This window comes from Temnothorax nylanderi, unplaced genomic scaffold, assembly GCF_030848795.1.
Source record: "Temnothorax nylanderi isolate EJ_2023f unplaced genomic scaffold, tnyl_v1.0 TNYL_tig0033_pilon, whole genome shotgun sequence".
Classification (NCBI taxonomy): Eukaryota; Metazoa; Arthropoda; class Insecta; order Hymenoptera; family Formicidae; genus Temnothorax; species Temnothorax nylanderi.
In genome coordinates, this window is record NW_027249095.1 from 417693 (window position 1) to 444181 (window position 26489).

General features: G+C 43.5%; 2 protein-coding genes across 8 annotated transcripts in view; both read right to left on the reverse strand.

The window, feature by feature from the left end:
• LOC139770800 (A disintegrin and metalloproteinase with thrombospondin motifs 9) overlaps window positions 1-16412 on the reverse strand; it is a 37217-nt gene extending 20805 nt beyond the window's left edge. For 2 of the 4 annotated variants that reach the window (XM_071703010.1, XM_071703007.1), the window contains exons 1-5: window positions 16106-16412; window positions 11986-13131; window positions 3846-3977; window positions 3449-3609; window positions 3093-3218 (exon numbers count right to left, since the gene is read on the reverse strand). In XM_071703010.1, the coding sequence (XP_071559111.1) occupies window positions 3093-3218; window positions 3449-3609; window positions 3846-3977; window positions 11986-12244 (678 nt within the window). In that variant the 5' untranslated portion in view covers window positions 12245-13131; window positions 16106-16412. Of the gene's footprint in view, window positions 1-3092; window positions 3219-3448; window positions 3610-3845; window positions 3978-11985; window positions 13132-14658; window positions 14898-15663; window positions 15790-16105 lie in introns of those variants that run through there. The other 2 variants (XM_071703008.1, XM_071703009.1) reach the window with 2 other exon arrangements.
• Window positions 16413-18091: 1679 nt separating this feature from the next.
• Window positions 18092-26489, reverse strand: part of Bruce (BIR repeat containing ubiquitin-conjugating enzyme) — a 28111-nt gene continuing 19713 nt past the window's right edge. For 3 of the 4 annotated variants that reach the window (XM_071703014.1, XM_071703017.1, XM_071703013.1), the window contains 13 exons: window positions 25918-26297; window positions 25468-25617; window positions 25100-25277; window positions 24721-24866; window positions 24350-24592; window positions 23974-24195; window positions 23596-23817; window positions 22084-23460; window positions 21538-21758; window positions 20785-21024; window positions 20455-20643; window positions 20025-20159; window positions 18092-19923 (listed from right to left, as the gene is read on the reverse strand). In XM_071703014.1, coding sequence (XP_071559115.1) covers window positions 19630-19923; window positions 20025-20159; window positions 20455-20643; window positions 20785-21024; window positions 21538-21758; window positions 22084-23460; window positions 23596-23817; window positions 23974-24195; window positions 24350-24592; window positions 24721-24866; window positions 25100-25277; window positions 25468-25617; window positions 25918-26297 — 3997 coding nt within the window. In that variant the 3' untranslated portion in view covers window positions 18092-19629. The remainder of the gene's footprint in view (window positions 19924-20024; window positions 20160-20454; window positions 20644-20784; window positions 21025-21537; window positions 21759-22083; window positions 23461-23595; window positions 23818-23973; window positions 24196-24349; window positions 24593-24720; window positions 24867-25099; window positions 25278-25467; window positions 25618-25917; window positions 26298-26489) is intronic. The other variant, XM_071703015.1, reaches the window with a different exon arrangement.

A 26489-nucleotide genomic window follows, 5' to 3' on the forward strand; every position in this document is an offset into this window, starting at 1 on the left:
GCGCGGTCTGCTCTTGACGGCCGCATATATCATACGTGTCGAAAGGCGTATTAAATCGATACATTACGTGCACTTATACCGTTAACGTAAGACATCCGTCGAAACTGCCGGATATTTTTCGCGTTGCGGATTCTCTTTGCTCCAATTGGAAACGATTTTTTTTTGTTCAAAGATGTCGAGACGGCGTGACTAAGGTCTGAAATTATGGGACGACGCGTAATTAAGGTCTTGAATTATGGGATACGTCTAATTAGATCAGCTTAAAAAGGAAAGGCAACAAGCTTATAATTTTCAATCCAGGCGCCGGGAAATCGAAGGCGGTAAAAAGGATTAGCGGATATCGGAAAATGACGAGGAGAGCTCGAACGTTCGAGATAACGACCGAGATTCGCTCGTCTCGCGAGCAGGGTCGAATAATTAGGTCGAGTGGCTCGGCTCGCTATCGAGAGTAAAGACATCACGTCAAGGCTCGGCTCAACCGGGTGCTTACTTCTTCCTATTTCTAATACGTCTGAAACAGACGGCCGATTGATCGGTCCAACCTTGCCATGGCTAAATTAAAGCGTGATCCAAATCGCTACGAGGAACGTTAAACAAGCGAGCAAGTTTTTCTATTTCGCTCCCGGAGCCCTTTTTCCCAGGAAGAAAATCGAAGTTTCGAAAAGGATCGTGACAAAGATCTTAGTAGCGGAGAAGAGCTAACAAGAACCTCGAAGGGAGTCAACAAGAACGCAGTTCGCTAACGTTCGCAAATCTATTTACGTTACTAACAATTCTTCTTATAAAAAACTGTTTTGATCCCCTTTTCATCGAAATAGCTTCTCCCGCCTATTCGAGAACGAAACATCACGATCATGGTGATCAATCTTATATGTATACCGCATATCGTCCTGAAAAAAACTTGACAGAGGATCTTTATGCATCTTGATGAATCTCTGATGGATCCTAATGAATTTCTTATTCAGGCTTGCATAAGATAATCGGAAGAAACGATCTTTGACGAAAACTCTAAACTGTTTCAGAACGGACTTGACGTAAGAAACAATGGGGGGAAAAAAAAATCAAAGGCCTCTTCATCCAACAAGTCACAATGGCGACTGTGACTTATTGGAGAAGAAATTTCAGACAGTCTCTAGACAGTCCCGGACACGATGTCGAAGATTAATTTATTCGACGGAATGCTCGTTTCGAAGAATCGATTGGAGGACGACAACGTCGACAACTAGAATTTCCGCGCGCGTAAAGATGCCTGTCATTTCCTCGATATTTCGCAAAAGCACAGCTCCTTCGCAATCGCGAAGGGACATTGCGACAAACGCGACGTCCACCACCATCGTGTCCGGTCGTGATGTACGAGCCGTCTCGCGCAATAAATTCGCTCGCGGAGCGTCGCAAATAATTCTCCTCCGGTCTCTAACACCTCTTGATATAAAATCCAATCGTATCGCGGTCCACGGTTCCCATGGAACGCCGCAGTAGGTGTTGCGCGCGGCGGATGACCAACCGCGCATTCCCGCTGAATGGCTCACGGAGTCGCGCGACTCGGACGATTCCCGAGGTGTTTGATATACGATCGAGTCGTTGTATCTTTTTTTTTTTGCTTTCGGAATCGGCTTTCGGGTAGAGACGCAGCTATGCGATTCCATCGAACGCGAGTGTGCGCGCGGCACGTGTAATCCAACAAATCACATAAAATGTATACCATCCCGCGCGATACACGCGGCTAATGCCTGCAGGTCTATGCGGGCCTTGAACCTATTTTTTGCGTGCAACTATTTTCAGACATCCTCGCGTATATGTACTGTAGAACGTGTCTCGCTTTCCATCTCTTTTTTTTCCCCGTCATTTGTTACTGAAAAATAAATTACAATTTATCACTGAACTACTTCTAATTTGTAGATTGACGCAACTTGTCGTATCATTGCTTGTTGCATCATATTATTATACGCAATAATAAGTACTCCATTACGTAAAATTTCGCATTGTGCAATGTCCCGTTTGTTTGAGTATATATTAAAAATTCGCGATCTCTCCCGGAAGCTCAACGCGGCTTTATACTTATACCTGTCCTTTGGAAAGTGGAAGCAAGTATAGCTACAGGTTTTAACGCGAGGACTTCTAGTTTCTCTCCCGGTGCCACGTGTGCATATTTATTACGCCCATAAATTAGGAGAAAAGTGAGTAAACTCGACGATATATTATTTATTATTATAAATTACCGTCGATCCCTTTGGTATATCACCGATCGGCTAACGAAACATTTTACAGCGAAGTAGCTTTGAAGAGAGATACCGAACTCCAGAAAAAAGGGTCGATGAACTCTGTGCCTCGTGATAATCGTAACGTTCCAACGCTATGAAAAGAATTCCGAAGTTTGGGGAAAGTGTCGAAGCTACAATGATCAATTTCAAATTTATGGGAAAAGAGAAAATCAGGGACATTTATAGAGAACGATTTTTTTCCGACAAGACTAAAAATATCTTATATGAAAAACGTCAACTTAATTTTACGTCAAACGATAGTAATGTCTTTGTCGTTTTACGACGACGTAAAACAATTTAATGTTAACGCACTCGGATAAAAGGTCGCGAAGACGGATAATACTCCCTTTTAACATCGCTATCTTTCAGCTTCGTGTTGCAAGTGTGCAATCGTAACACACGGCGCGGATCGTAAATATTTACAAAGTGCGGTGAATCGGTGTGCGCAATCGAGTGCAGTATATAGCATTTACGATTAATGCACGTGTACGATTCGAGTGGCGTTCCTCCTCGGCACTTCCGGCATTCGCCAAAAATCAACTTGTGCCTGCGTGTATTTTTATAACAACGACAACGATGTCGATAATTAAAATAACAGTCACAACGATAGCCCGATGTACATTCACCGAGCGATGGAAAATATATTTAGCGTCCCAACGCGACTTTATGCTAATCGAGCTCACGCTACGACGGAACACAAGCTCCGGGTAGATTTATCATCTTCATAATCGGGTGGAATTAACTGGTCTGCGCGCGCGCGCGCGCGCGCGCGACGCGTATAAAGAATCGCGGCCGGGACGACGGTTTTCTGAAGCTTGATCTCTGACTCACCATTCCGTGACAAAGGCTGACACTGACCGCTGAACTTGGATCGCCGTCGACTGACCCGCTGTAGAAGCAGCCCAAGTGATGACCGGCGTGTTCCCTCCTCGTTGTGTTCTCGCTCATGTGTGTCACCTGCATCAACGTCATCGTGAAAAGGCTAATTAAGGCTGTCAATTAAATAGCGAAACGGCCCACCAGAGTAGCGGCTCCCAGCTCGTTTCGCTTCAACCCCTCTCTCTCTCTCCGGTTTTTGTACAAAGACATCGCGATTATAAAGACAGTTATAATTTTATAACGTTTTAGGCAATCATGTAAGATGATTTAGCAACGGAGAGGAATGTCACTCGATCGGTTCCTCTCACCTTTATGTCGGGAGATACAAAACTGGCGTCATGTGCCAGCCGCAAGCGAAATCGCCTTCCAAAGGCGGTAAATTCGTATTGCGGGTGAGGGTCCCAGACTTCGGCCGTTGCGTGCCGAAAGTGACCACTGTGATGCCTCTTCGCCGTGGAAAACTGCTCGGCTGAAAACACGAAGAAATTTGGTTAAATAGAGCAGATTACAAACGAAATGAGATAATCAAAAAATAGAGGGAGGGTATAAACAGAAATCTGCTAATATATCTTCTGTATAATTATATATTCTAGTGCTTGAACTTATATATACGGATTTTGTATACAATTTCAAACACACATACACATACACATACACCAACACATATATTAAGGGAGATTCTATTTATGTACTTCAGACACTTACGTGGATCTTCATACTGATTTTGACTAATTTTTAAAGGCTTGACGTACTCCAGATTGCCCTTAGCGGACGGCAACATGTCGATCGACGACGTGCCATTGAATTCTTTCGTATTTCGTATTCCTTCGGGAAGCACTGAAACAAAAACCAATTAATCGTGTATGATTTTTAAGTCAAAATCCGTTGCAAACAACTGAATCTCTGATAGGGATAATGTATTAATAAAAAGCATTTAACGTTTTAACAAATTTTGACAAAATATAGTATCTTCGTAGAGTTTATTAATTTAAATAATCTGAACAGAAAGTTTCGAAAATTTACATTTCGAAACTTATATACAATTAGAATAGACAATTCAGTGAAAACCACGCGGGTCTCCTTCAACTTGCATAAGCAGGTAGAAACGTGTCGATTCATTCGAGTCTCATTTTCCGTTAGTGCCCCTCAGCTTTTCTCTCGAAAGAGATCGTCAGTTATGTTATTTAACCACTAGTTAAAATTTTATTATCGATCGCGGATCTTTTTATTCGAATGGCAACGTTAATATGACTCATCGAAAGATAAAACGGCTTTATACGCTCGAATGTTGACTGACACTAATTACCAAGCGGCCGAAGGAGCCAATCTATTAGTATAAACTGAGTAACTGCGCGTAATAACGATCGGCCAGCACGTTCTACGATGTTTCTACGAGCACCTCGCCGATTCTCCGCGATCCGGTCGGGCGATTTGCCGTCTTTTTACGTTATACGTATCGGGCGTTTATTATACACCGGAGTGCGATTCAATGTCCACTAATTTAGGTTTAACGGCGAACCGTGGAACACGGTATGGGACCTTGAGGAAATTGTTCGCGGAATAAACGCGGCGAGCGGAATCGCCTCGCCTAATTATATCGGGCTCTACCTATAAGCCGCTCCCCGGCTCTCCCGGTAGTACGGCGTCTGGAGGAACACATACCTAACACACGCACCGGTTCTATAATTAACGCACGACAGTTTTCGCGAGACGTATCGAATGTCAGGTCTGAATCACGGGTCATGAGATAAACGCCGGAATGCCTTACAAACCGAATTTACGATCTCGTATATACACGGCGTGGCCCCATACGCGCACACACGCCCGATCTTTTTTCATCTCCTCTCGAATAAAATATCAGGAGACGTGTGCTCGCGAAAAGGAAACGCTATGCAGCTGTACTTATATGTGGCACCGTGAAAGATTACGGAACAAAGGGACACCATGTCGCGCGCCGGGTAGATTAAGCCCGGTTGCAAAACGCGAACACGTGGGCGAACACTAGGAGAGTGCAGCGTCGAGCGTTGCACAATTCCGGGACGTTACGCGGATATTCAAATGGGAAAGGCGAGACGATCTTGATAGAGCCAGGTAGATCTTAGGTCGCGCTGAAGACATCGTTGGCTGCGTAGTTATCCGTTGTTATCCGTTCATTTGTTGTCAGCGTGCTCGGCACGAATGCGTTAAGGTCTCTACCCAGGCGGATTTGCATAGCCGCATATCAGCATACGTGCACGCACAACGAGATCATTCACGTGTGGCTATCATTATGACGCGTTTAACGTAATGAGACGCAACAAAACGAGCGGGTCTTGTATATTAAATGCGTAATCGATCGATTTTTACCGTGCGTACCCATTACGCAACGTTCGTTTGAATAGGTCCTCAACATTAGACGGGCACTTCTCGAGTTTTAACGATTCACGTTTAGATATTAGATATAAATGATCTTAGATCAATCTCGCACTTTGATCGGCGGATGTTCTGAATCAAGCCTCTCTCATTGAAAATTCGATGGAGTTACTCATCTCACTCTTTATCGCATATATGACTGAATTTGATGATAGAGATTTTTTTCTTCATTTGCGGATATATGTAGATAAAACACTGCGTATGCCTGTAAGTAACAACAAGTAGATCAAGTTTATATATTCACGCGATAAAAGAAAAAGTAATAATCTTGTAGATTTACGTAACGTGTAATAATCTTTGCAAGATACCGTTAACATGCATCAAATGCTAACTTTATATTATTGCCATCGTTGGCTACATTTTTTAACTGCATTTCTTTAATTACCAAGCCTGTCTAAGAAAGAAGAAGGATCAGAGGGCTAGAGTAACTGCCCACTGCAAGAAGAAGATACTGCTTAAAGAACACTAAAGCCTTTCCTTAGTCGAACTACAAGACAAAGTCCCACAATAAGAAGAAGAAGAAGAATATATGCAATGCAAATGTAATGCATTGATGCATAAGTATCCATCTAACGAGCGTTACGGTGTTTGCAGTATATTCCCGTACGGTAGCGACCTAAAACTGCAGAAATGCGCGGTCCGTGTACGCCAGGAAAACTTAAAAACACGCTATATGTGTTTAGCGTCTCGAAATATACGTCACCAAATCCAAACGCGTTGCGAAGTTTACGTTTTCGTCACGTCGCACGATGGATTTCGTTGCCGTACGCGCGGAACTGTTTGCCGAAACCGCAAGGAGTAAGAGTAATTGTCCGTTTCAACTTCCTCCGCGCGAAATTCATCTATAAAGCGTATTATTCCTGAAAACATCAACGGAAACGTGCCGGACGTGCGCTACCCCCTTTCGAACGACACGTTTGTTTTGCGCCCTAAAATTCGCAAAAAGAATCCCTTCTCTCCCAACGGTAACAATAACCGCTTCCGTTCCATTTCTATAAGCGAGACGTGCGAGTAAGCCATAAATATCTTCTGCATTTTAAGTGCAGAGTTAAAATTACATCGTAATTTTTCGCAATGATTTCGCGTGAGAAGGGAACGTTGTATTGCATGTTTATTATTGCAAAAAAGCAAAGTATGCGCGATAATTACATCTGCAAAAAAGTTAACTTATCATCGAATTATCCTATCCGATAACGAAACAGCTGCAGATAATTCGAAATCATTCCTCAAAAACCTTGAATATGAAGAGTCCTTGAAACGTTCTACAATCAACTTTCGCATATGCCAGAAACGCCAATTATTGTTTCTTAGAATAATAATTAAAATTTTTACTGCCTCTTTTATTAATAATTACCGCGGTAATCCTCTTGATTGTTTAATTGAAAGTTGGAATGATAATGAAACTCTATAAATAGCAGCCTCAGCTTTTAGATATCGGCATAATAACATGATATTAATAAGTACTAAATTGCAACGTTACACGCACGTAATCGTATCTCTGCGATTATGTCGAAAAGAAGAGATAACAAAAACTAAATTAACTAATCACATAGAGCACATATTATTGCAGAGCAGAGTTTTTGACGTGTTGCTTGAAACGTTCCCTTTAGCGCCAATAAATAAGAAAGAAAAGAAGATACATAATCCACATTTCGATATGAACCACAAGACTTCTATCCTATCAATATTTCTAATATGTTTTCGCACATATTGAAACAGAGAAGAATTTAGAATAATCCCCCATTAAAAACAATCCCTCATTAACGCCTCTAGTGAAGTTATTTTGCTCCGTAAGATTTAAAGAAATTATTTTTTGCCAGGGATACGTTCTGCGAACCGACCTACAACGAAATCTCTGGGTGTCACGTGTCGTTGAACTGTGGCGTTTGGGTGACATTGTTTCCCCCACGTACAAAAGATCCATTCTCATTACTGCCAGACCGCTCCTCTCGCGTAAACGTTTACGCTTCGTCTCGGCTGTGCCGAGTGACACTCATTCGCCTGCCTCTGCCGTGCCACAAGGCGGACACTGTTCGTGAGAGAAAGAATGTCTGCAGTGTCCCGTGCGCGTTGCCGTTTAATTACCGTATCGAAACACGATCCTGGAAACACACGAGAGACGTAAATCATCCAGCCGGAAGATACGGAAGATCGACTAAAAATATAATCCTCACTAGATTTATCTTCTCAATTTAAGTTAAAAATTGCGCAGAATTCTCCAAGGCTCAAAAGAATGTTTGATCGTACCGTTAACGAAGTCATTAATTTGTATTAATTTAATGGAGAGATTAAACGTATCATTGAATTATTAACTATACGTATGCAAGTGCGCTTAATCTTACCCACACATGTGGCAGTATAATCTGCTTCTTTATGACTTCTGGATATAGATAAAATCTCCTTCGCGTTTCATTAACTACTTACTTCTGAGGCAATGTGAAAGAAAGAGTTTCGAAATGGAAGAGAGAAAAAAGACTTTTCTGTGGGTTCACAAGCTGAGTTAGAAATGTATCACGCTTACGCAAGTAAGTTGTAACTTGCTATGCCCAGTTTCATCGACAAACATGATCTCAGCGAATCGTGTTAATAACTTTTAATGCAGACATGTTTCAAGAAGGCAGTAAATTATATCTCACTTTGCAGAGTCAACTGCAACGTCAGCACGGCAAATAAGTTTGGAGTACGGCAGTTTATTCTGAATAGCGACAATATAAACACTTGCCACCGTATTATTACTGAACTAGATTAGATACTGCAGAATTTATGCAACCGATCGGTCGATCGAGACGAAAGTAAAACGTGTTAATGTCAATGCCTATCAATTTGAATACTTACTCCAAGTATACATACTACAGTTAATAAATAGTTATTATTTCTCGAAATTTTCCTCTCTAATAAAATATATCCCTAACACAAAGAATTGACTTTACATCCGTAACCTAATTATTATAAGAAAGAATTCGAATTCTCATTTAAAAGGGAAAACTTGAATACGATTTTAAAATCGTGGAAAAATTAAATGATGTGAAAAAATTAATTACGTATGTACTACAAGAAAATATAACGAAAATTACGTTATTAGAAATCTATATCTTCGACATCATGCAGTAACTGCGAGAGAATGAAGCAAGGTCTGCCACGCTAAAATTTATTAAAAATTGAACGGAGCGGAATAACGGAGCAAAGGTGGCGACAAAATTGCGGGCGGCATTGGTGCCGCTAAGGTTCAAGACCATCGAACGCTAGCGTATCGTCCCAGAGTACCGGCTGGCTTTGGCTATTTTAACTCGAATATAGTCTCAGACGTAAATTATGACCGGTGCGACCGATATATCCTGCGAAGCACAGTGGTCCGAGTTCTGTAAATCCGACCGAAATGTTTACGGACAAGAGGCTTGAACGTCTGGCAGCAATATCGCATCCTATGCATTCGCGGCCTCGTCAGCGCCAGAGTAAATCTTTCCGAGGTGGTTCAAACATCATTCGGTTCTTGGGTCAATCAAAGATACGACGTTTCGTAGATCTACCTGCCTGTTTAAGCGATCCCCGTTCAGTCCAACCAAACAACGAATTTTCTCCCATCTGTCGAAACAAATTATCAGTCTATTTTAAGATTCGTTTATAGCTTCCGAGTATCTAAATACACGCAAGGCGTGTTAAATGTTAATATACAATCCAAATACACGAAAACGCATCGCTCAATCAAGGCCCTCGGCAATACTTGTTATCTTATGTTTTATGCAAAAACCTAAAGTCCTCTTACACGAGATACGTGCGCTTCCTTTAGAATTTCATGAAGTCCGTGGTATATTAAATCAAGATTATTATTCAGACATGACACATAAAGTAGCGTAACAAAGCTTCGACGTCTTCGAAAATTTATCGATGTCGCCTTCTAATAACCGGTCAGCCTGTTAAGAAAGAAAGGATGTTCATTGCGTGGGAGAGCAAGAGGAATGGAGTTCTCTGATCAAACACCTTCGTCCCGGATGGCGCGAGCCAGCGAATGCTTTTACCAGGAACGTATAGACACAAGATTGCTCTTTCTCCTCGATCAATGGATCCATTACGAATTCGAGTTCGTCGTTGTCGATGTCAGAAGTTAAATTGGAAGAGATCCCGGGGATCTCGAGAATGCGGGTTTGTACAAACACGTACGTCGCTACATCCAACCTCCTGCCTAGCGAGATAGCACGAGGTGACTTGGGCAAACTCGTTAATAAAGAATTTCCGTAGGTGCATTGCATTCGTGCGTTACTCCGGACATTTACGGAGAGACGGTGCGTTAGCACGTTGCTGCATCATGCCGGCTAATATGGGCTAACAATCAAGGCCTCGCTTGAACGGCACGCAACACTTTAGAACGTAGTCCAAGAGCAACTAGTAATGGAACTCAGGAAACGGCGCGCGGCGCGAACAATTAAAGTATATACCCGAGGGGAAAATTACAAAATCGACGGCGGCGTACCGACGATTATAAGAAGACAACTTTGACAGCGTTTTGCGTCTCGCGAAGATATAAACCGTGTAATATACAGACTGGTAATAGCCGATGCCAGCCGGTTTACGCAATATTAAATCCGCAAATGATGCGATGTCGAATTTTTTAATAGAAATATCTGAAAAGAAATCCATCTACCTCTTGCAAGACTTTAAAATCCGGCTATTTCTTTTTCAAGTTTTTTACTTTCAAAACTAGATTACAAAGTTCCTTTATAGAGTCTGAAAAACACCAAACAGACTATTAAATTTACATTACATTCAGAGTTCAGACCATCGCGTCTGGGCCTTGTAAATTCGTTTCGCTCCACGTACACGAGTCGAACAGGATGTCCTCGTCGGCAGGGAGTTCGAAAAGGTGTACGAAAACGAACGCGGTAACAGACGCTTCACGATGACGACGTTGTGCTTAGTTGAACGCGTGATACCCGCGTCTGCTGACCCTGGCAGAAACACGAGCCTTCACGACGTACGCACTTTTAGTGGCGTTCGCCGCTCGAACGCGGCCTGCACTTTTAGTTACATCAACGTGCCTCTTCGTTTCTCCCTTCTGCGAGCCGCGCGTTCGTATCGTACGTATGTATCTATCCTACGCTCGTGTAGGCGCGATGTTTTGTGTCACGATGCCAACGTGGCCATGCAAAGAGAATACGTCTTATCAACGAGGGCGCGCGCGCGCGCGCGATGTCACACGAGGCAGTCGCGATTATGCGTTGTATGCGTTTTGAGGAACGAGCTTGCCGGCAAATTCGCGAAAACGTATATCTCTACCTCATTACAACGATATCGCTTCTCGGAACATTCGCTTGGGAACGGAGGAGGAGGATAGGGTTTCGCAACAGCCGAAAAAGATACTTGAATTTCCGAGTCCCTGCAGACGCTCACCTCGGTTAAGAGAGACCGCGAACGAAAAACATCCGTACGTGTGTGGAAATTTACCTTTTTTGGAGGAAAAAAAAAATACATCGTTGATTAGAAAGGAGAGTGACATGAGTCATTAAAAATAGCCTCCTCGCACCTTTTCAGGCCTCACATCTTTCGTGCGGATAATTATTTTTGCGCAAGAAAATCACGAGTTGCAAAAGATGCGCGGAGAGAAGAACGGCAGAGAGCCGGTAAAGCACGCGATGCGGACGTATTTTTGTATGAAACACGGATGTTGTTGTTATACGTACGATTTTATATACGCTCGCGCCTATGTGCTTACACGTAATAATGCACGGCACACATTCTTTTATATACGCTGCGCATTAAGAATATCGAAAGCATCGAGGTTTCAAAGACGTCCCAAGACGGCAGTCTTGGTCTGAGTATTGACACAGCGTTTTATCATGGCTATTAGAATTTTAATGCTATACGCTCGTTTCTGCGTGAGAAGAAAATAATCTTCGCTGCTTACTGTAGCAATGTAGGTACTTAAATAAGCGCGATCACTTAATCCGTCTATTGAAATCTAACGAAATCTAAGCACCGAGCCGTTATTCGAAAGTCAAACTCGGTAGAAATGCTTTTCTGCGAATTGAAGAACGTTTCTATCTCTCACAGCGAATGCTACCCCGAGAACGCAAGAAAATCTGCGGACAAATAGAAAGTCCACGTACGAAGGAACAAACGTAGTTGTAAGGAGCATGAGAAGAAGAAGGAATTCGTGGGTGAATGCGCTTTGAGTAGCGGCCTTTGCAATGTCGACTCGTGCCTGAGATACGTGTTAATTCTCCATAAATCAATCGAGCGTACTAGTCTAGCTGGTCTAGCACTGATAAATCCGCACAATGTCACTTGACTTGACCTAAAAGAACTGAAAATCCTCGTTAGATCGCGGAATATATGTGTATATATTTGCATATCTTCACGTCTTAAGCTTTATTTTAAAGTCAAAGAGTTTGTTTCTCCGTCAATAAAAGGGACAAGCGAATAGATAACTAAGACTCACCCTCATTCGTGAGATTCTGCTCGATAGATTCGAACGTCGTAACCAGATCCGTCGTGGCGATGCGGCGTAGACCGTCGATCTGCTTCCTCCTCGTTTCATTGACGACACCATCGATCGTCGAATTCTTCCGTATCCGGCCGAGATTCTCGATCCTGTCTACGTTGCGCACGTCCGACCACAAGATTACTAGGAGTATCACGAGCAAAACGATGGCGAGGGCCGCGCCAATCGTGGCGACGCGATTCGAAATTCGCGACATCTCTGCAAGTCCCACTGGTGCACGCGCATCTATTCGTCCGTTCGAAACGTCTGTTCAGCGTTCAGCGTTTCCGCACGCTATTCGAAAGCGATCACTAATGTACCCGGTATATATAAGTATATATCACCGAGAGACCGATCTCGCATCGATCTCACCGCGCGTCAATCGATCATCCCGAGCGCGTCATTGGACGACGATTATTCGCGGATACTCCGAAGCGTTCGAGAGCCGAGAGAGCCTCTGGTACCTTCGCCTCCGGTATCCATAAAACCCTCGCAACAGACAGAGATCTCAAGGTCTCTCCTCCTCCTCTCGATTCTCGTTTTCCTCGCAAACGACTCGCCAGCAGAATGCAACGAGGATCGGCGCAACGTCCATTAAAGAACGCGCGGGGTCTCGTCCTGCGTCCTGCGTCTTATCTCTCTCGGAGGACCTCGACCATACCGCTTGCGCCTGTGTGCTTGTGCAATGCGTATAGATCTGATTACGCGGAGAATGGCCGGCTGGAAGAGTAGAAACGCATCGCGCCGATTGTACGCTCAGGAGCGAGTATTATAGCTCATTCTCTAGCCCGGCGTTCTCGACCCGATCGTTCCTCTTGCTTCGCTTGCCTCGCTTGTCTCGCGCTTCACACCGCCGGAAGCTTACGTCTGTCGCGCCAGCTTCGTCGCGCTCCTTCCCTCGACGATCCCCCGAGAAGCATTTCCAAATTGACGATGCGACGAGAGCACGCGTAATCAGGTCGATGACCGACGACGACGACGACGACGATGAGACGATCGAAACCTTCGGTTTTCACGTGGGGCGCGAACTTTACGAGCGCGACTGGAGTTTATCCGCGCCGTACAGATTCAATCTTCTCTCTCGGGCTGCTGAGCGACGCTTTCCTGAAACCAAACAAACGATTTCTCGTCAGCGGGAGATTAAATCGACGCGGCAACCTTGTCTCGTATTTATTTTTCGTGTTTCCTTGAGGGATAATGCTTTCTGTTAAGATAGATTTGGAAGGAGCTTAAAATCACGTCGTGTCGCTCGTCAAGGCTGAACGAAGGAAAATATAAATATAGCTTTTTACTCCCGTCTTTCTTAGACAGCGATATTCTTAGGGGGGGGGGGGGGAATGTCCAAGTTTCGGGAGGCGAAGCTTAAATCCGCCGCGTCATCAAGGCCGGGCGCGAGTGAAACATAAAAGCTGCTCGGCGCGCGGCTGCCGACCTCGGGAATCTCTTAAGGTCTGGGTCAAACTATTCTCGTCGCGTATCGCATGCACCAAGTTTGATCAATCGGTTAGACGATCGATAAATCTTTGTCTCAAAGTTTCACGGAATCCGCCATCTCGCTCTCCTCGGACAGGCGGTAATATACGGTATTTCCACGACGGCCACTTTCTCCATCGATCAGAGACCTGATTGGCGATATTGGATATATTAATATGCGTATTTAAGTGCGCAATAATATCTAATGTAAGAGGACATTGCCATTTATTTGTCGCTCAACAACTACCTAGAGAAACAAACATCTTGTAGATATAAAGACAATTTACCTTATCATTCTTATCAATAAAATGTTTGTTAAATGTAGGACAAATCCGGATAACGTGAAATCTATTTGAAATTAGCTGAACGATGTGGTTTTGTTAGGGTGCCGTCCATTTGGTTCTTTCCAAAGATATGATCCGCAAAAAATTCTTCTTCCGCATCTCGAAAATTAGTATTATCCTGATATTTTTCAACGGAAACATCAATTCCAGATTCGTCAAGAAATTTTCCCGTTAAAATTAAGCTCACGAGTTGCGGATTATCCTGCGAATTGATCGATAATGTATCTTCGAAATTATTAATACAATGATCGAGAGACAGAAGGTCGTTTTCGTTAAACAAAGGGGAACGATCTTTCGCGAAATAATTGCTCTGACTTCGCTGTAATTAATGATTAACGACGTGGGTGAAAGGATGGGCGTAAATTACGTTATCGTCTCGTCGTGCCGAAACTCCATCTCGGAAACAAATACTTTGATTAAAAGATTGATGATGAGCGTCACGCCGCCTTGCAATGCTGCGGAATGTAAAATTAACATCGGACACTCCGTCGCGTTCCTTATCAAAGCTTCATCGTATAAAGCTTGATTCATGCCGCACAGCCGCCGACAAAAAATGAATCGGTGGCATCGGAGGAACAAATTGCTCGTTCATTGACGCTATCCGCTCGATAGATCTATATATCGCGCGTCGGTAAATTTAAAATTAAACACGGTAGTCGAAGGAGAATTTAATTCAACAACTATTATTGCTTTGTGAAGAAAGAAATTAGACACAGAAGGAAAGGAACGAAATGTTGAAGGATACGCGCATAATTGCATAAGAAAAGCGAGGGAGAATCCCTCGCGTTATCCAAGAAAATACACGAATACGAACCGCGAGGCAAGCTCCGAATATTTTAGAGTGTCCAACTTCACAGTTTCCTCCATGATTTACGAGAATTCCTCACGTTGAGCAAGAAAATATGCAAATGCGAATCATAAAGCGGAGTTCCAAGGTACTTCGGAGCGTCCAACTTCACAGTTTCCTCCATGATTTATAAGAATCCCCCGCGCTGTGCAAGAAAATACGCGAATGCGGACCACGAAGCGAAGTTTCGAATATTTTGGAGTGTCCGGCTCTACAGTTTTCTTCATGATTTACGAGAATTCCTCACGTTGTACAGGGAAATACGGGAATGCGGTTCCTAAAGCGAAGGTTCAAGATACTTCGGAGGATCCAACCGCCCAACCGCCGCGGTCTTCTTCGTGATCTGCGAGAAAAGCAGCTGTTGTTAAGAATGAACATATCACTCACAAGAAACAGCGATGACAATCGGAAAACCAAATATGCCAAAAGAGAATGAATGAATTCTCCGTTGTTGTATATCTTACTTTTTCGAGCAAACGCAAATGTTCGGTTTGGCGGCTGACTAAAATCCGTGAACTAGAATCCGACGATTCTCCGGGGCCCGTCTGTCATCGGCACGTCGATCCGGCACGTATTTCGGTGACGATTAGCGGGGGCTATCTCCATGCCCATAAATTACATTGTATATAACGTTCCTGCCGGCGGCGGCTGCGTGAATCGGGCTTAACGTCGGGCGCCCGCGGACAAGACCGTGCGAGGCAAGGGGAGCGGAAACTAGATGGAAACCGGTAGTGTGCATTTTCAACTTGCGCATACACACATGTACGCGCACGCGCGCGCACACACACGTACACGCGCGCACGCGAGCGCATACGCACCGCCTGATTTTAAACCGCCTATGTTGAATTTACACTCGCTGTGCACATGTTCCCACCTGCCTTGTCACGTACCGCTACGAGCGTTGACTCCAAATCTTGGTTTAATGCAAATAGCGGCTGCGCGCGCGCGCGCGCGCGCACGCTTGCGGCTTACCGATAACTCCACCTTCTTCGAAGAGACGACGTCTGATTTACTGCCGAGGGCGAGGAGGAATCACACAGGGGGGGGGGATGCGATCTTCCACGGCGGCGTCTATCGAGAATCCCGCATCTCCTTCGAGAGCGAGAACCGATCGAGGAGACCGCGAATCGATCTTTTAGATTCTAGAGAAGACTTCCCGCGACTTACAAAAGATGCGAAGTGCGAACTCAAAGATGGTACCAAGAGAGCTCATCATCAGGCGGGCGTATCGCGCGCGCGCGCACGGTCCCTAGGCCTAAAAATACAAATTTAAATATTGCGTAACGCGTGCCGGCGGTAACTCATTTCCGCGCGGGCGAGAATCGGATACACCTGACACGACACGAGACGCGTGGCTCCTCGTCCGTCGTTACAACGCGAAGTGTGCGGCGATCCGCGCGGAGAAGACACTTACCACTTACCACCCGCAGCAGCGCGGATTCGCCGAAACGCGAACCTGATGCCGCGTGCGTGAGCGCGCGCGCGCGCGCGCGCGGCAACGGAATAATCCCGTGGAATGGGATGAGCGGCGAAGCCGGTGGATCCGCGCGACCAGCGATCGTCGATCGATCGGACACAGGATCTTGATCTTCTCTCTCTCTCTTTCTCTCTCCGGCGCGGGAGCAGCGCGAAACGATCGGCGATCGGCGATCGGCTCCGCGCTCGACGACGCCGGGCGATCGGATACGAGCGTGCGGATCACGACGCGACCGATCTGAACCGCTCGCACCGACTGAAGTGCGCTCCGCTCCGGGCCGCCCGAGGCCTCGCGACCTCCGCCGCCCCCTGCCCCCTCCCCCGCCCCGCCCACCCCGACACACACCGGCTACGGACAACGATCTCGCCGTCGTATAATTCACGCTGCCTCCGCTTCCTCCGCGGCTACCATTATACCCTACCGGGCGCAACGCACCCGGATAACGCGCCAAGATATACCTACCATATATCTTCTACCCCCCGAGACCACCGTCGAGCGGACGAGCGGCCGAGCGTCCGTATTTAACTGACCTGCGTTAACCGCGAAATTCGCCGTTCGCCCGAAACTCCGGTTTCCCGCCCGCCGTCGTTGGGCGCGAAACTTTTTAGGAGTGAAAAATTGCAATTTTCTCGACGCGTCGAAATAGGGAATTTTCGATGGGTGCCTCCCCCGCGCGTTTGTTCGTCGACAAGGATTGCCAAAATGCAGCCGAGGACTTCCTTTTATTCGCGAAAAGATAGACGATATAAGGCGATCGAGGATCTCGATCGACAACGCTCGTAAGAACTCCACTAGACACGTATAAATCGTGTTGCGCGTGCATTTACCGAACGATAAAAGGATTTGCGCGGTAATCTTTTCGGGAAGAAGCGGATACGAGGTTTCGCACGCGCGGCACACGCTGCGTGCTTGCAATTTCTAAAAAAAAAAGAGATTCTTGAGCCGTCTTACCTGCCGCACCGTCGTGCATCTCGCGTCCTCCGAGAAGTTAGCCCCCTCGAGAGATTCAAATCCGCCACCTATCGCAATTCAATTTACCGAACTCTCGAAGGGCGCGAAATTTAAAGCGGGATGTATGTATGTACATCGTCTCCCGGCGACTCTGATTCTTTAAAAGTATCTGAAGACACGCGCTCCAATTATCTCGACTAATCATCACTTACCCCAATTACAGATAAGAATTGCGAGAAGAAGGAAAGAGGAAAAGCAGAAGAGAATAAACTTATTGTTAGAAAAGATAAGGGTTAAACTGGAGAAGCTAGGAAATCATGAAGTTGAGAGTTTAGGTCAAAATCTTGAATTCTGAGTTTCGAGTTTAGAGTTTTAAATTTCGAAATTTGTGATAAGTTTGAAAACCCTACGCATACAAATATAACATAAGTAGTATTAAATGTCGATTTTTAAGATTCGATAAATATGAAAGGTTTACACATACAAGATTAATAGTAAATATTTAAAAAGTCAAGATATAACGCAAAGTAAAGGTGTGCGTAACTATAACAGTAATTGTAAAAGCAAAAATGTAATGTTAAGTAAACAAACTGTTGATGTGGAAAGAACAATGTAAAATAACGTACTGTACAGAAGTTCATCCAAAGCCGCGAGGGGCACGCGAATTAATATAATACAATATACATACACTTACCCCCAATTATTTCAGAAAGACAATTCGCATATATATATAAGATTTTTAAGTGTGTCATCTTTTTTAAAAATATACAAATATTCTAAACTCTAAAGTATCATCTCACTTTTAAGTATTATTTTTAAGTATCTGGAAAAAATAAAATTATATCAAATAGGAGAAAATAGTTGAAAATAATTAATCAATCGCACCTCTTTCGTTTTGTCCTCGGCTGGGATGTAATCTCGAGTTAACGATGAGAATAAACCCGGACGAAAGAACGGGGATGGAAGACTATCTCAAAACAATGTGACTTTATTCGTTCATATGGTCGATTCATATGAAATTTACGTGTACTAAGTAGCTGTTACAATTACAAAGAGCAATTCTCGTTTACGCGAGAAACGTACCACCTGGTCTTCCGTTATTTTTTTTTTGTTTCCAAGATATACCATTTTTCTTTCCCAGTTGTTCGTTCAATCGACATAGAACACGTACTATTATAATAAACGTTATCTAACGACGTACCTAGATCGTCGTCTCGTTCAGACAGTCGTCATTTAGATTCGGTCGCATTGCGCGCAGGGATACCCGCTACATCAATAACTCGTAATTAGTTGCACCTGTCACGAGCTTCGACTTCCGCCGACGTCGTGCGTGTATTGTCTCTTCTTTGCCGCCCGCAGCTTCCAGTAACGAGTCGTTTAACGCTCGACAATTGGATCGTGCACTCTGAAGAGATGTTTAGCAAAAACAGATCTACCAGTAAATCGCTTGGCAAAGTAGAATAATATTGTATCCTAATATAGATATATTTAAAACGAAGAGAACGACGCGTCGGCGCGATAGAATCGTATATATATACATATATATATATATACTTAGTACATATATATATGTACACACACATGCATATATATGTATGTACGTATGTATGTATGTACGTATGTATGTATGTATATATAAAAGAGAAACAAGCGCTATAATTATTGATAAAGTAAAACGTCGTTAAAAAGAGAACGTACACCTATACGGGCATTGACAGCGGAGTACGACCGCGTCGCTCTCGGAAGACACGAGCGACAAGGAGAGAACGGTAAAACGTAATGTCCGAAGATTCGCATGAAAGTGCAGCTAATTCAGAGTTACGCTACATAAACGAGGAACATGTATAATAAATATCGAATAACAGTTGTGGTACACTTATGGTAGTACGAAGTAGTAGAATGCAGCGTACACGTACTATAGCAGCGGCTATAAAAAGTATCTACTACGCACGAGTTTGTTACATTCGCGCTATTTATTCTTTGCCTCTATCTGTTCGTTCTTCCTTTCTCCCTTTCACTCTCTCGTTTATTCTCACCCATGCATGCTCATTCGCTCGCTCGCTCCCTGTCTCTCTCTCTCTCTCTCTCTCTGGCTCTCTCTCTCTCTCTCTCTCTCTCTCTCTCTCTCTCTGGCTCTCTCTCTCTCTCTCTCTCTCTCTCTCTCTCTCTCTCTCTCTCTTTTTCTTTCACACTTTCTCCCTATTGTAAATTCTTACTCAGATTTCTCGCTCTACCACACCTTATATTTTTCTACCTACATTTTATCATCATCATCATTGTAATAATTATCGTCAGCGTTATTATGTATTCGGCCGAAAGTCATTACTGCTTTCTTCCCTAAATGTCTTAGCTAAACGTCGGTAATTCGGCCGCTGGACAGGATAGGATCTGTGCACTTGATTTCAGTCCGTTGTGTCATCTGTTCATGTTCAATGTCCATTTGTTCATCTCGTAACACAAACAATAGACTCTTTTCAAAATGTCCAACAATGTCTATTAACATCCTTTAGCTATTCACACATTTTCGAAACCATCTTCTCCATTTCGACGTCCGTGTCAATGTCGTGGTGCACGTGGCTACTCGTACTGCTATTGCTGATTGGAACCATAGTGTTAGTGGTGATAGGAGCGGCCACTGCGGCGGTCGCGGATGCCGTAACCGTCGACGGCGTGCTCGGTGTTGTGCCTGGGGTCCCTGACAGTTCGATAGGCGAGCCTGGCGACGCGAGTGGTTCGGCCAAGTCCTCCAATCCATTGGGCGTTGGCAGTTTATTCAGTTCTTCCCTCAATAGTCTATAATGTCTCTGTGAATGTACAAGAGAGAAGCACGCGGTAAAACTATAACTGTAACTGTACAAATGGAAAATCTTGAATCAGCCATTATTTTTTCAAAAATAACACTTACCCTCAAAGACAACGCATTAAGGGAAATTGTACGGCCTGATCTACGATCCGATCCATGCATTTCCATATCCCTTATCCATCCCTCCAGTTGTGCAACGATCTCGTGCCTCTTTATCCAAAAGTGGGTGTGTATAACCTGTTGCGAAATAATCGAAGCTTTCTTACTCGCGAGAACAACGTGTTCTAAGATCATATTTAATTGCTGAGACATCTTTACACTTCGTAGCTTTTAATACAATAATTCTATCGCATTAAAAACACGATGTATTTAACCTTTTAATAATTTAATTATATTTTAATTTAACGTAGTAATTATTATCACCTGATTTTTTTTTATATATTTATGTACGCATATTGGAATAAATGCGCAGACTGTTTGTTGGAAAAAGATATATAATCTCGCTCATTCTGAGACCAACTGTTTAACGTACCTCTTTGAAGCACGGGCAGGGATTGCGTATTTGATCGAGCATCGCCCACTTGGCGGTAGCCTGACAAATATTCGCATTGTACTCTTGACTAGATTGAGCACCGCTTGACGTACCCCGTGACCGTTCGTATCCAGGCTCGTTGAAATAGGGTTCAGACACTAAGATTAGCGACTGTATCGATACCAAAACCTGTTCCCAACAAAGTTACAATATGATACTGTGATTAACGTCTTTCTCCTACTCTATTAATAAGCGCAATATTGCCTCGATCACTAGACAAATCAATTTTTAACAGAAGAACTTCGCCAGATCCTGACTTCTGAAGCTTACCTGAAGGAAGCTACTCGTGTGCGCATTCCATTTCTCCTCAGGTCGACCGTGCCAAGTGTTCAGTACACTGAGACAGACCTTTCCGTCATTATATAAATTCGGATTGAAGCGCACGGTGTGTCGGCCGGTTGTCTCTAGGTTTATCAACATCGGGCTGTTAGGATAATCGGGAGGAAAGTACACATCAAACTCAAAACAGCCGTTTGCGTACGGCGTTTCTGCTGGCCCCGTTATGAGTACCTTCAACAATCGTATATATCGTGTTACATTGCGGCGCACATGCGAGAGACTTAATTCGCTGAACTTATCTTTAAGCACTGGAACAATGTTGAAATAAAAACAAGATATTCTTCCTCGCGTACGTTATTGAAATTCCAACAGCAAAAAATTGTATTTTGTTACTCTGTTATAATTTATTATCGCTAATTAATAAAATATATTTTGCACAAGACCATCTCCAAGATTTCTTTGTGTTATAATTTCAATAAGTGGAAATGTACATAGAGCCTTTGATGCTTGATATAATAATAATAATTGAAATTGCTCTTCTCCTTTACGTTACAAGATACATTCCAGTGCTTAAGGATCAAACAGCTGTTAGATGACTAATTAATCCTGCTCTTCCGTCCATTTCTTCTGTGTAATATTTAAAGTCATCCATCGAGTTATGACATGTTAAAAATGAAAGTCGACGGGTAGAGCCGAACGAGGCAACAGGATTTCAAGTCGAGTTTCATGAAAAAGACGATATACCTTCATGATATCCAATCTATCCGCATCGCATCTCACAAACACGCTACTACTGTAAGACAGAGGCAATGCTGTCGAGAGCGTGACGGCTTCTTGGGCTAATCTTTTCACTCGTGTCGGATGACTTCTCTCGCCGGCAGCCCTCATATTCGACTCAAAGTGATACGAAACAGTAAATTTATAGCCTCCGCCGTCTGGGTTCTCGGTAATCATTTCGTAGGTATCTGCGGTGCCAATATAAATATTAATTATCGGTATTCATTTACTATACAAGTATTATTAACTCTATAATCTTTCAGACATTTTGAAAATTCTATGAAATTTTTTTGTATAATTATGGATAAGTCCTGTGCTCTCATAGAATCAAATTATAATCGCATAAAGACTTCTTTAATGAATAAATATTTAACATACTGTACAAAATATTAAAATCAAAGATAATAACATTCTTTTATGTGGGAATATTTAATTCTTAATTCAAAATAAAGTGATTATAAAATGTATTCTTCAAATTTTCGACAAGCGAGTTTTATCCTAAGTAGGACTTACCGAATTGTAAGTTTTTCATTACTTCCAAGTACCGGTGCTCCAGGTTTGAGCGCAACGGTAATTCCGGCGCCGTTGGGCTTGATCCGGGTAATTCTTCGCCGAGACCGGATAACCGGCACGTGGCGTTTTGCACTATAGTCGCGCTTTCCTGTATATCGGGGATCAACGTGGCCAAGCCTTCGTCTTGCTCGGTATCGTCGGGATACTTGGGCACCACTTTCATGTTCGTTTTATTGCCCCTCGTGCGATTTATCTTGTTCACATACGTGTCCACGCACACTTTCATGCTCGACAAGAGGGACACAACGGACGGTTCTCCAGATCTACCGCCGCGCGGTAACAAAAGCGGTGCTAATTGACTGGAGAGAGCCATGGCACGAAGCAATTGTAGGACCGCGCGGTACAGAGGTATATGCCTGGCCATATCTAGAACGGAATCGTTCCGCAGGTACGATGATAACGCCGGCAGTAGGCAAGAACGCGCCAGTAAATCGGGGAACGCAGCTGGTAGCTCTTGCTGCGGCTGTCCGCCTCCCGATGTGCCGATATAACTGGCGAGAACCTGTAGCAGCACCGTCACATGCTCGTCCTCGCATCGTTGACGTAGCAACGCCTGCTCGACATTCCACGACTGCTGTGTCGATCCGGTACCGAAGCCGGTACCCTTCGCCCAGTACAGGTGTGAATTGTCATCGCTACGCCCTGCGCTGCTACCACCACCGACCCCGCTGCCGCTCTGGCCAGCCTTATGCTCGGCCGAACCGTCGTTCTGTCCCGTTTGGTGCGTGAATATCGCCAGGCAGTTCAACAACAGCAGCATAGCGCCCACTTCTATGGTCGTACCTCGTAGAAGCAGCCCGTCGTCGGTGGTCGGCGGCGTGGCGTCCAGTAGCTGCTTCAGTACTTGGAACGGCAAGGTCGGCAATGAGGCAGCCAACGGCGAAGTCAGCACCTCGCCGCCTTCGCCGTCGTCGGAAACTCCGAGGGCGAGCCGCAGCAGACATTGCGCCCGTTTCTTATCTCTCAGTAGCACCTCGGCGTAACCCGGTAGTCTCAGAAATAGGCCGAAAGCCGCGAGAGAATGCGGTGGCACGTACGGAGCAGGAACCGACGTCTTCGGTGGACAATTCGTTCTCGTACCCTCCTCCAAGGCCTCGTAAATGTCGTCGTTGGTCTCCAATTTTACCCAGTCAGCGTCGGTCTGCTCCGGCGACGGTGACTTTTCGACGAAGAACGACGGCCTGCCGGGATCCGGATACACAAGTGGCAAATGCCGCGCCAGCACCGCCAATCCACCGCCGTCGCTGAAGACGCCTAACGAACTCTCTATGCTTCTATAGTTCAACAGTCCGTTGTCGATCGGCTGCACCACGTCTTCTGCAAGCAAATGCGCGCACTCGTATAATGACTCACGAAGATATTCGTATTCTTTCAACTTCAAACAATCGATACTGACAATGAGACCGTACGAACAGTTTTGTCATACAAGATGAGTAGAAAGAAATTAGATACCTTTGGAGTCCTTATTACGTTGACGTAAGATGAGATGTAAGCACGGTTCGGACAACGAAACACCGCTATCCTCGGCTATCGCCAAGAGTTGCGCGATTGTAAGCTGAGGCGGTAGAGGAGTATTAGGACGAGACGAATGTGTTAGATACTGTTGGTTTGTTGTGTTGGCTGGGTTTGCTTGTGCATTATTGGACGAGGCTTTGCTCGCTACTGGCGTTCCATCTGTCAAATAATACAAAAATATATAGTCCTTTCAATGATTAATTTCTCAATAGAATTAGAAATAGATCTTATACTCAATAGAGTAGATGTTCTCTTATTTATTGCATTAGTAATATGTAAACATACATATTAGTATCCCTAATTTTTAAAACGTACCAGAATTTAAACGCGTTTTTCTGATTATAGGACCACGAGCTTGCGATCTATTCGATGCTTCTTTAGCGCGCTTGTCTTTCGCTGTGTTTCCAGCGGCAACACTGAGCGTATCTACCACTAACGCCATTCCCGATTCCCAGAATTCACGAGAACGGTTGTTCCCGTTGGAACTTGCTTCGTTACCCTTATACGTATTTGGAAGTAACAAAAGAAGCCACGTCCCTTAAAAATCAAAATTTTGTATAAGTGCATTCGTAGTGTCAAAAATATATCAGTAAAGCTTTTCTAATACTTGTTTATTTTCTACTCATTTTTGCCTTTGTCAATTATTATTTTTAATCTTGCCTAATACACAACTGTGCTTGTGTGGACATACCTGACACTTGCTGTAATATATCTGCCACCGTTGATTGCGTTGACATATATAATAATTGATGATAGTGACCGAGGGGATAAGCAGGATGTGACGGCATGGATGGCATGCTATGATTCGTCGCGGTTGCTGAAACTTTCATCGGGGCTTCCGACGTTACGGAAACCAACACCTTTTCTCCTTCCAAGAGCAATTGCAGAATTAATCTTCGCGTAAATCCAGAAATCCCGTGGAGATATCGCACATCTATTGTAATTATAATAATATATTATTCAAATGAAGGCACACCGATTTCACTCAATTAATTAATTTGTTATTATACTTAAGAAAACTTGGAATTATATAAGCGATATTTGATACCATAGTACACTTACTTGAAGTAGTTCGTTGTTGAGAAATAATCTCGATGAGAAGCTTTGCCAGTAATTTTTGATTATCCAGATGACACCAACAACATCTTGATAAGAACTTGATCATAGCGCTTTCCAGTAATGCATACGACGCGCTTGTCTTCGAACAACTGCAATATGTCATAATAAATATACCGGTATACCGTTTTATTTACAAAAATTACAATTTAAACAAAACTAAAAAGAAGCCAAAGTCTACATAGGACGGGTTTTCTTCAAAAGATTAAGGCTCGACTCGGACTATGGCATCATTAACGATGATGACAACATAATAGTACAGCATCGCGGTCTTTGCACGTATCTCCCGTGACGTATTATCTAAAGGCCACTTAAACGTACATACCTCGACGCAGACGCGGATGGGCTTTCGATAGGACGATTACTAAGAAGCGACAAAAGCGGCAACCAGAAACCGCGACCTTCTTCGCCAAGCCAATCACGCATTCTACCTTCCGCACATACGAGCGTTAGGAATTCTATCACTACTGCTATACTCTCTGGTTTTGTCATGCATAATCCTCCTGAAAAAAATACTGCATATCAGTATAACATGTTCTGTGCATAAATAATGAGCTTATTTTTAAACTCTGTCTAATCTTTAATATTACTGTTCTAAATTTATATATACTTTCAAGAAAATCAACGTTACGTAACTTTATAATTCCCATTTTTAAACGTATGGGTTTAGAAATAAGCTTCCAAGATATTTACCAGAATAATTGTTCGATCCGGAACTAGAACCTGCCGCTTTATCGCTGTCCGTCGAGTTGACATCTTCAGGCACATTAGTTTCATTGCTGTCACCCGATGCCATTTTACTGTCTCGCTGTAGCTGCTTGGATTTCTCCAGGTTACAAAAATCTAAATGCATAAATCATTATCGTTAATAAATCCTTAACAAATCTGCTTGAAATCCATTTAGAAGTATTTTAGCACAATCTATAATTCGAAGCACAATCTAAATTTTTTTTGTCAACGCATGTTAAGCACATTTTTAATCAAATTTTTAGAAGTTTAATGAAATGTATGTATCAGTGAAAATGATATACTTAATAAAATGTATATTACATATCAAATTATACTTAGAAAATTATCTTGCCACGAATTATAGATTATCTAAAAAAAAGGCTTTTATATTTAATGTAGAAAGGGAAGTTCAACCTGTAATCGATCCTGTCAGTAACGCAGGAAGACCGGAATCGATCAATTGCTGAGTACCGGGTGGCGAACGTGCCGCTGCAGCGACAGTCAGCAATTGTCCCTCCGTCAAATGTAGCCATTTGTGCTTCAGCAAGACAAACTGACAGTACCATCCCTCTGCATCGCTCTTCTTATCATCCGTCTGTTCCTCGCTTTCCTTGCAATCGTCGGATACAGACGCAGTCGAATTTACCGCGATATTTGGTACTAAGATTTGTACCCATTCCAAAAGCAAAATCAACAAGGATGGTCTCACGTAGCAGAAAGCGCACAGGACAGAGTCGATCGCTTGCTTCAAGGCTGAATTGTTTCCAAGAGTTAGAGTCCATTTGTACAATGAGCTGTTCAACAAAAAAATTTTTAAGATTAATTGAAGAGTCGGACGCAATAAATGTTAAATAGCTTTATGAAAAAAATAGGCTTAAAGTTTAAAATTATCTCATATATGTTTATAATATTGGAATTCTTTACCATGTAAGGAAAAGTTTGAAGATATCCAAAATAAAATTTTTATACAATAATAGAATAAATTG